General features: G+C 41.3%; 1 protein-coding gene across 1 annotated transcript; it reads right to left on the reverse strand.

The window, feature by feature from the left end:
- Positions 1–368: 368 nt before the first annotated feature.
- On the reverse strand, positions 369–9,433 carry FAM221A (family with sequence similarity 221 member A). The gene is made up of 7 exons (XM_056482714.1): positions 9,006–9,433; positions 7,267–7,440; positions 6,628–6,818; positions 4,449–4,655; positions 3,525–3,635; positions 2,779–2,867; positions 369–1,118 (listed from the first exon to the last, which is right to left on the reverse strand). The coding sequence occupies exons 1-7, from the start codon at positions 9,059–9,061 to the stop codon at positions 1,056–1,058; spliced, it is 891 nt and encodes a 296-aa protein (XP_056338689.1). The 5' UTR covers positions 9,062–9,433; the 3' UTR covers positions 369–1,055.
- Positions 9,434–10,221: the final 788 nt, after the last annotated feature.

Consider the following 10,221-nt stretch of genomic DNA (forward strand, 5'->3'; position numbering starts at 1 on the left):
ACCTTCAGGACCTTTAAAGATCAAACTGACCTAGACCTCTCTGTTCCCAAAGCAGAATCAGTTAACTCAGGCTCTGCTTTTGCCTCCTAAGTTGCACTCTCTGCCAGTTATTCTGTAACAAGTCCTTGCTGTGCTGCTTTGCAGAATTAAACCACCACGCATTCACTAAATTTGGTATTTTCCTGTCCTCTACCTTTAATAAACATATGTTGCCAGAGCTGTGAATATGGACAAAGAATACAAAAATCACATCTCCCTGAGGTGATTCAGCCTGTGTTGGATTAGACATGAACCTCTTGGATAAATAAGTTTGTACCAAACAACATGCAATTATTGCTTTACATGGTATAAATAACATATCCATTTCCACTTAAGGTTTTCAGGAGTTTAATGTAATAATTGTTATGGACAGTAACAGACAAACAGAATTAGGAAAATGGTACCAGCAGAGAAATCTGGGATAAAGTATACAAGCAAGATCCCTTCAAGTAGCTCATAAGTGTGGAAATGGGTTTGCAAGTGTACAGAACGTCATATTTTAAACAAATATTTATATTACAGCACAAACAGAGGCTGCAGAAGCATGAGAGAACAAGGGCATGTCTGAATTTTATGTCAAGGCAATAAAATCAAAAGAAAGGGATAAAAAAAATATTAAAATGTCACTATTTACAGAACAAATCTCACCACATAAAATCCATAACCAAATGTATCATAGAAGTCTAAGAATTAGACATATCTTTTCTTTGCCCTCTCACAACCTAATATTTAAATATAAGGTTATTCTCTCAGACCTTACACTCTCTCTTTAACTTCAGAACTGCATCTCCCTAAATATGTTTCTCCATTCTCAAAGAAATATCTGTGTAACAGTTGTGGAGATTAGAAGCACATTGATTAAAGAACCAATTTTATTACAATGAGATAATTAAAAATTAATTTTGGCAAAGGAACAAAACAACATGAATAAATACAGATATGTGGTTAGGCACAGAGAAAAGTACTCAATGCAAAAATGAACAACGGGCCAAATAATAAATATTTATTTATTAATCTCATGGCTTCTTTGATGGCGCTGGACTCCTCTCTTTCCGTTTAGCAGCTTTCTCCATTTTAAGCTGTAAAAAAAAAAAAAAAAAAAGACACCAGCAGTGGTTCAAACATTGATTTGCAGACATTAAATTTCTATATCCAGCCACAAATTTACCAGGGTGATGCATGCAGTGCAGAAAGGTACACAGCATCATTATCCCAACCTAGCACTGCTTATGCTTGCACCACAAGACAAAGGAGCAGCTCCATGGCCCTGCAGCTCCTCCCCTGCTGAAACCTTATCTCTGTTAATGGCAATCCTGGCGTTTAGGATCCCTCAAGGCCAGTGTGCCCACGGGTTTATCTCTATGTCAATGAAAGGTGGAGCAGTTTTATAGCAGATGTCTAACAGACACAGTTAGAAGAACCAACACACATAAAACCACACAGGAATGGTGCTGGACCTTCATCTCAGAGTCTCCCAGCTGGACCCACAAGGTCATGAGCTCCTCCTGTAAGATTTTTTCTACACAACAGGCTCTTGCAATGTGGTAAAATTTATCAACACATGCACATTTCACTCTGTCATTTTGTAGCAAGATTAATAATCCAAACAAATATATCTCTTGGGTTTAGAAGCTACAATTTTTCTCAAGTACTATTATCCTAGCCAACAAAATCATATTCAGAGCAGTTATATAAAAGGGACGCAGAGACTTTTGCATCCCATCTAATACACATGCTACTACTAAAAATGCAAGAAAAAAAAAATTAGCATGGTTTTTTCCCATCATAAAATATTATCAAAAGGAAACAAGATCTCATTGGGATGGTTACGAATGAACTCACTGCTAAGCAAATGTTGTTGGTCTACAGAAAAATGCATTTTAAAACACATTTCCCCCTTTGGAGGCTTGAGGTTTTTATCTAAAATTCCCACTACCTTTTGCAAGGAAATAAAATCTTGGGAGGGAAAAGAAATGGAGAAATTTGAATCTGATGTTTGCTATGAACCAATGCAATACAAAGAAAATTATTTTGAATTTCACAAAGCTAGAACAGCTTTCTCCTTAACAAATACCTTGGTGCAAGCCAGCAAGCAAAACAGCAAAACAGTTTAGATTTTAAAGTTGGTTATGCAACATTGCCTTACAAAAGAATTCATAAAGTCATTTAGACTTTTAGACATACTTCAGCTGAGATGGTGGAGCTAAAGGGCTAATGTGGGGAAAAAATAGATATTTAAACATGTGAATAACCTACACCACAGGGCCTTTACATTAAAGACAGTCAGTGTGGTGGAGGAGGCACCTCTAAGTGAGTGGTACAGGTCATCTATGAAAGACAGAACTAATTTAGCCAAACTTACACAGATAATAATTTTTTAAAAAATTATAAAATTTTATAAGTGAGGTAGGAAACAAGCAGTCCTAAATGTCATAGGGGAGTTTCTGTGACTCTGTGTTGTTGCTCCATAGTAAAATGCTTTGGTTTTCTGTAACAGAGAGTTACTTCAATCAAAATCTGCCTGGTTAAGATAAACGCCATCTAACACATGACTGACCTCTGAAATCCTGTAGTAGCTCATAACTGTGTTTAAAAATTTATGTTAAGAAGCTAGTTTTCTCAGCAATTGAGAAGGAATTATATAATGCATTTATGTGGCACTTAAATCATACATGGATGGGGTTTAGACATCCTCTTGTTAAAGTGTATTTAAATTAAGCAATAAATGTAGCAACTTGCCCGTTCTTGATAACGTTTTTCAAAGTAAGCCATGTCATCAGCTTCTGATTGTTTTCCATGAGAAACTTGCCCTGTGCCACTTGAACTGCCTGAAAAACAAAACATAAATAAAAAATAAACCCCATTTTTTTATTAATGATTCTTGTTTTTCCATTAGTTATGTTTTACATTTGGCAAAACCCATTTTAAATGGGAACTCACCTTTATAGGCAAGTAGAAAACCCAGCATTTGGGACCTAAAAGAAACCTTTTTAGTCTAGGCTTCACCTACTATAAATTGTCTTAAAGAAGTTCAACAGTTATATTAATTGCTAAATTTTTTTATTAAATAAGGGACATGAAATAAGTGTAAGTGATCCACACTCCCATGTAGATACAGCTTTTTGGCAGAAGACAGTTTCACAGGATTCTGCTGAATATGTAAAATCCATTCAGATATGATGAGTTTCTAAGAGGAATTAAGAATTTTCAAAACTGATCCAATGAATACATGACACCATTGGTGGGAAAGATAACAAAACACTAAGAAAAAAATAATTTAAGGTAAAAAACACATCACAGGCAAAAATAACAAGCATTAAGTTATTCTGAGCATTTGAAGTACATGAATTTTGTATGAACTTATCACATAGCAAAGCTCCAACATTCATTTTAATGACCTCAGCATCCTTCAATTAATTAATAAAATCAATTAATTTTATATTAAATTCTTTTTTCATAACAGCATTACCCTGCTTATACATCACCTGCTATTTGTGGCATGGTTTGAGCAGAGCTTGAAGGATCCTGAAATGCTTTTAGAAATGGATGATCCATGCTAGTAATGGGGGCTTCTAAAAGTTCAGCAGAAGGAGCACCTGTCAGAAATCAAGTTGAATGAAAACAATAATTAACTCCAGGAGATACAGTCCTAATACACATGCCGGGGTCAAAACAAGGTTACAGATTCATATCTGCAACTCTCAGCACAGACCCCATAAACTGGAGTTAACAAAAGCATTACAAGGATGGCTTCAAAAGGGTTGAAAAGCTTTGTTTCTTCAATTACTACAGTAATGTCTTCGTTTCTAAACTTCAGACAAATCCAAGAATCCAGATCAGAATTCAAAAAATAAAAAAATGAGTAAGAGGCAATAATAGATAAAATAGTATTTCAGGACAAAACGTGCATGCACATAAAAACACAGAGCAGAAAAAGTACCAACACTAACTAACATGTCTGTTAAAAAAGGTCTACTAATTACCTCTTTTTTTCTTATCCTGAGCAGCTATTAACCTTTGAGTCTGGAAACAAAAATGCTGTAAATATATAACCAAGAAATACCTGGGCAGAATTAGTCTAAAGGACTAACATATAGAACATGGAAGTACTAGGTTACAGCAAGTGTTAGAAGTTACAGGTTCTCTCTAAAGGATATGCTTCATTTCATGCAGAAGCAACCAGACTGAAACCAGAACTGCTGAAAAAGAGGTTTTTATCAGCTCACTACAGAGAGTAGGATAATGTGAATCCCTTAAAACCTTGAGGACAGCTGGAAAGGACAAGTCTTTCTGCAATTCTACTCCTATTCATCCAACTTGCCTTCAAACTTTGAAACTCTATTTTGGTTTAGTACTCTTCAAAAGTTGGGTGGGGAATTAAAATTTCATCTCAGGTCAGCTACACATACCTATTCCACTGTCATCAAGCCTCATGTAGCCTTCTGCCAGTGAGCTGAAGCCAGTCAGTCCTCCCATGGCAGCATAAGGAACATCCTGCCCCACAGGCTTTCCCTGGGCTAAGCGCTCCTCTTTCGTTTCCACAACTGTTTCATGAGCATATGCTGGCTGGCCACATGCACAGGTAAAGCAGCTGTGAAAGCCTGAACACTTGGAACCTAATAAATAAATTAAATAAAAATTAAAAAAAAAAAAAAAAAGAAATAAAAATGAGATTAGATCATGAGGGCCATGAAGTCACAGGATCTTACAGAGCCAAGTTTCCAAATACCTCTGAGGATGGAGATTCCACCTCTCTAAGCAGCCTGTTCCAATGCTGGACCAGAAATTTCTTTTCTGATATCTATGTTTCCTATGTTGCAAATTGTGTTCATTATCATTAACAACTCACCTCTCCATCCACTCAAACGAATAAAAAAACAAGAAGCTCTGACCTGGGTAAAGCTGACAGCCTGCCAGCATTTTGGCAGCATTCCTTCCAAAGGTGTATAGCACATATCAGTGTTGCAGGGCTAAGAAACTTCATACCACTATTTATTACACAAATCACAATTTAAACATATTTTAAAATTAGCAAAATTTTCTCAGTAGCAAATAGAGACTGTAGAAGCAACAAAATGATTCTACACAGGAGTACCATTAGACTGACTTAGAGGGGTTTTTAAGCTTACACAGCCACAGGATGTAATTGAAATTGTTATACAAATGTTATGTGACGTTCAGAAACAGAGTAAAGTGACTTGTCTGCCTAGCTACATCTAAAAGTGTCATCAAAGCCCATCTGGAGCAATGATGTGACCAAGAAATTGAGGAAGTGGTGTTGCAAATGTTTAACTGTACAAATTACCCTGCTTTCAGCTCATAGTTCATTTAGTGGAGCACCATGAGAGATTTCTTTAAGTCTTTTGTAATATGTTGATCACATTCTTGAAAACCTTAAAGGGTTTTTTTGCATTATTTTGGGCACTTCTCAGTAACAGAAGTCTGTGTTTGGACACAGAATACAATATATGCAATACATAGAGAGCAACAAGCAGCTACATTTTTCAGTTAGAACTTATCTGTCACATTAGATTTATCAATGCTGGACAAGACTTATGCCATTACATTAAAACAAAACAAGTCCAGAAATAGAAGCAATTCCTGTCACTTCACTGCAAAATCTGTGAAGCCCTCAGAAGTGTCTGGGTTTTTTTAAGAAACACTAAACAAAAAGTATTTTATATATATATATATATATATATATATATATATATATATATATATATGAATATTGAAAACACTGTGTTCTATGCATTCAGTCCGAATTATCCTGCTGCACATCGAAGATTTTCACTTTACTTAGTGCAAATTCTTGAAAGGCTGTCATATAGACATTTTATGATTTATTCTGTGGGATACTGGGATATGATTCTAGCTAAACTAGCTAAAGCTGTTTACATTTTTTTCTATACAAAATAGGAATATTCCATGAGAGAAATTTACTAACAGCACAGAATTCCAGCAAAAAAATTCTTCATCTTACGCAATTTGAGGTTTCAAACTAAGACATCTTTATGAATTATTTATTTCCTGTGGTTAATAATTACTGTTGTTTCATTACATTAACCTCAAACAACTGTAGCAAAAAGCTTCCTCTTAATCCCTTCTCTAAGATCTTGCTGAAACTCCATTCCCATTTGCATTTCTGGACCCACAGTCTGTACAGTCATGAACCTCTTTGTTGGGGTGTTTGCAATAGTATATTTGGGAACAGAGTACTGCTTGCTGCTGAGTTGAGAGAAGAAATAAGAATATATTAATGTTATGGTCAACTAGGTAATAGAGGAATGGAGGGTGACACTTCTCTCTGTCAGAAATGACATGGGCATGCGGCTGGAAGTGACAAACTGCAAACAGGGTGTTTCCATACTGTCTCCATAAGCACCTATCTAAAGCATTCAGAGATTTAAACTCCTTCACAGGACCTGGGGAAACTAAGGATGTTGCTCTAAGCCCTCCCGTGCCAAAGCTGCTGTCTTCCCTCCCACTTCCCATCCAAACACACATGGGTGGCAAGAGCAGCGAGCTGGGCAGAGCAGAGGCGCCGGGAGCGCTGTTCCTGCCGTCTCCCGGGGCAGCAGAACTCACAGGCGCTGCAGGGAGAGCCGGGCCGGGCGCCGTGCTGCTCGGGGAGGTGCTTGCAGCGGCAGCGCACGGGCTGGGCGCCGCTCAGGGGCACCAACACGTAGGACGGGCACGGGCAGCGCTTCACTCGGCACGGCACACGGATGGGGCGCTCCTTGGGGAGCGCCTCATAGTCTGTTTTGTGTTGTTTGTACCTGAAACAGGGAAAGTTATAACTTTTGTGACTTTGTTAGTGGTTTCCGTACTACCCGAAAACTACCCGAAAGGTTTACCGTTTACTTCACAAGTTTTATTTTGAGGTAGCTTTAATTATACTAATTAATAATTTTCAATTAAATACATAATAGCCGGTGGTTTTACATTCATTACATAAATATCACACATCCTCATGTTTCATTTTGAGAGGACTACCAGAAACAATCTGATCTATGCCTTGCAGGTGAATTTATTGAGATTATTTTGATCTCAAAAATATATTGACATTTGCATTTACAAACAATTCTTACTATTTAAAACCTGATTTTCTTAACCCTTAAACCCTTAAATGAACTTACCTATGTGCTACTGTAATGTGTCTGGGAATATTTCACATTTTCATGATTTTTAAAACTACTGAAGTGTAAAAGAAGGGAAGGTACCCACTGGTGAGTGCAAAAGCAGGGTGTCTCTGGTCCCACAAGCTTGCAGTCCATGCCAGTTGGTGATCTCCAGCTCACATATAACCTGTTCTGTAGCCGAGCTGGTAATACTTTTCTTTTGTACTCCTCATATTCCTCAGGAGTAAAGAGCTTTCCTCCATCATCATCACCTACAATTCTGTATACATGGCATAAAAAAAAAGCCATAAGAAAATGAAGACAATAAAAGTAAGCTTCTCCAGATATTTTTTAAGTAATATATAACATAACTTTTTCTGTAAATGCAAAACAAATTTTGTATTTCATACTATTCTTCTAATAATTTAACAGAACTATATTTGATTTTTAAAGAATATTTTTGGCATCATGCTCTTTTAAAAAATTCGCTCTGATGGACTCAAAATCGGTTCTAAGAGAGAAGGGAAAATTAATACAGCAAACTACCAGGGGTTCTTTTGTTTAAAAAAAAAACAAAAAAAAAAAAAAAAAAACAAAAAAAAAAAAAACCAAACAAACAAAAAAAACCCACAAAAGCAATGAGCATCCAGGGTCATGTAACCAGCCAGCTCTGCCTCAAACTTCTGGACTGACTTCTGGCAAATCTCCAATTTACACCCGACTGTACTACAAACTTGTATCAGAAGATTAATCTTAGTCTAGTCTGAGTGTTCAGCTGCAATCAAAGTAACAAACAACACACATCCAAGCTGTCTTCTGATTTACAAGAAGACTATGTTAGTTTCTGTAGCTGAAATTGATGGGAGCTGTATCCCTCAATTCAGAGAGGCCCATTTGTTTAAGCTATTACTATGCTCAAATTCAATGTCACTGAATAGCTGGAACTCTGGAGCAGCATCCAAATTCTGCATTTGTGGATGTAATTGAGGACAATAAATAAAATATGTAAAATACAATTGAGACTTAGCTGCAGCACTTACCTGTGCTGAAAGTGATGTCATTAATGTCTGTAAATATTTCAGTTATTATATATTGGATATGCTAAAACGTGCTGAACGAGTGATTCTTTGTCAAATATTCTGTGGATTTCTGCACTACCAGCACTGTACAGCACCAGAATAATGAGCCAACACAACGCTATCATTTGCATGTCAACGCAGCCAACACCCACTGAATCACTGCACATCTTATGTAAGAAATACCACTGTGCCTTCTTCTGGTGTTTTACTCAAGGTTTTCCTAAACCAAATTAAGATCTCATCTCAGCACAACTGTGTATATTTTTGCTCAGCCTTTCGAGAGGACCGCTGACAAGTTTAGCAAAGACGCAGTGGTGTTAGCGGATTTATACCATGGAAAACTTTGAGCTCGTGATGCACGGAAATTCGTGTATCCTGAAAGAGCAGTACGGCTGGCAGATTATCAAATAATGGTTTGGGTTGGACGGGCCCTTAAGGACCACCTGAACCCGTGGGCAGGGATGCCGCTGGTGGAGCAGATGGCCTCCCACGCACATCTCACGCTGCCTGGATGCGGGGGGGGTTCGTGATTTCACTGCCGGCAGCCAGGGCTCGCAGCGCGTCCTCTCCAGGGCACAGCAGCCGCGGCTCCTCCGTGGCGACAGCGCAGGCGGGCGGTGCCTGCGGCCCAACCGAGCCATAGACCCGGGAGCAGCCAATTCAGGAGGGCCGGAGGCGAGCATCCCTCCCGGAGCAACGCCGGGGATGCGGCGGGGATGTGGAAACGCCCGTCCCCCTCCCCAGCGAGCCCAGCCCCTGCCCTCACCGCCGGTACTCCGCGTACTCCTCCAGGGCCTGCGCCTCCACCTGCAGCCGCTCCATGCCCGCCCGGACAGCGTGCGGGATCGGCAGCGCCCGGCAACCGGGAGCGGCCCGCGGAGGAGCCGGGAGGGAGGCGGGACAGGCCGGAGAAAAGCGGGGCACGGTGCGGGGACAGGCGGGGGAAAGGCAGGGGGCAGGCAGGGGAAATGTGGGGAACAGGAGGGGGGAAAGGTGGGGGACGGGGAGGGAAAGGCGGGGGAAGGAGGGGAACAGGCGGAGGAAAGGCGGGGAAGAGGCAGGAGAAAGGTGGGGGACAGGCGGGGGAAGGCAGGGGACGGGCGGGGGAAGGAGAGGGAAGGCAGGGGACGGGCGGGTGGCGCCCAGATGCAGGCGGAGAGCAAGCGGGCGGCTCGGGGCAGCACGCTCCGCACCGGCGGCTGAGAAACGTGCGGGCACGGCCGGTCTGTGCGGGGCCGTGGGCACGGCCGGTCTGTGCGGGGCTGAGAAACGTGCGGGCACGGCCGGTCTGTGCGGGGCTGTGAAACGTGCGGGCACGGCCGGTCTGTGCGGGGCCGGGAAACGTGCGGGCACGGCCGGTCTGTGCGGGGCTGTGGGCACGGCCGGTCTGTGCGGGGCTGTGAAACGTGCGGGCACGGCCGGTCTGTGCGGGACCGTGGGCACGGCCGGTCTGTGCGGGGCCGTGAAACGTGCAGGTCCGACCGGTCTGTGCGGGACCGTGAAACGCGCGGGTCCGGCTGCTGTCCCGGCCGCTCGTTCCCGGGCGCGCAGCAACGAGTCACATACCGGGGCAAAGCTGCTGCTTTGTTTTGCTCCGGTTTGGTAACGCGCTAAAGGCAGGGTCATCAAAACTTGACACCGTTTATTACATTTTAACAAAGCATTTGTAGCATTGGCTACAAATTGCACAATCTTTCTACTAACTAGTATTCAGCCCCCTCCCTATTCGCTAGTCATACCTCTCATTTGTCGTGCTAATTAGTACACTGGCACGGGTCTGCCCATTTGAGTCTGTTTGGAGTAGGGGATCGCCATTGTCCACAGCTGGAATTACCTTTCCCCCAGTCACTGCTCAGCTCTGCTGGCTACACTCTGGTGGTGGCTCTCGTCCATTCATCTTGGAATTGTTTTCTCTTTCCCTTAGAGCAAAAATATTAGCAGAGCACATAACATTCACAATGCAATTGCTCAACCATAACTGT

The sequence above is a fragment of the Oenanthe melanoleuca genome, chromosome 2, assembly GCF_029582105.1.
Source record: "Oenanthe melanoleuca isolate GR-GAL-2019-014 chromosome 2, OMel1.0, whole genome shotgun sequence".
Classification (NCBI taxonomy): domain Eukaryota; kingdom Metazoa; phylum Chordata; class Aves; order Passeriformes; family Muscicapidae; genus Oenanthe; species Oenanthe melanoleuca.

Excerpts from the sequence above, each read along its gene's own strand:
- FAM221A (XM_056482714.1), bottom strand. The coding sequence starts at position 9,061 with ATGGAGCGGCTGCAGGTGGAGGCGCAGGCCCTGGAGGAGTACGCGGAG. Across the intron at positions 2,868-3,524 it reads AACCATGCCACAAATAGCAG|GCAGTTCAAGTGGCACAGGG; the intron begins GTGATGTATAAG and ends TTTGTTTTTCAG. Across the intron at positions 1,119-2,778 it reads AAAAACGTTATCAAGAACGG|CTTAAAATGGAGAAAGCTGC; the intron begins GCAAGTTGCTAC and ends TTTTTTTTACAG.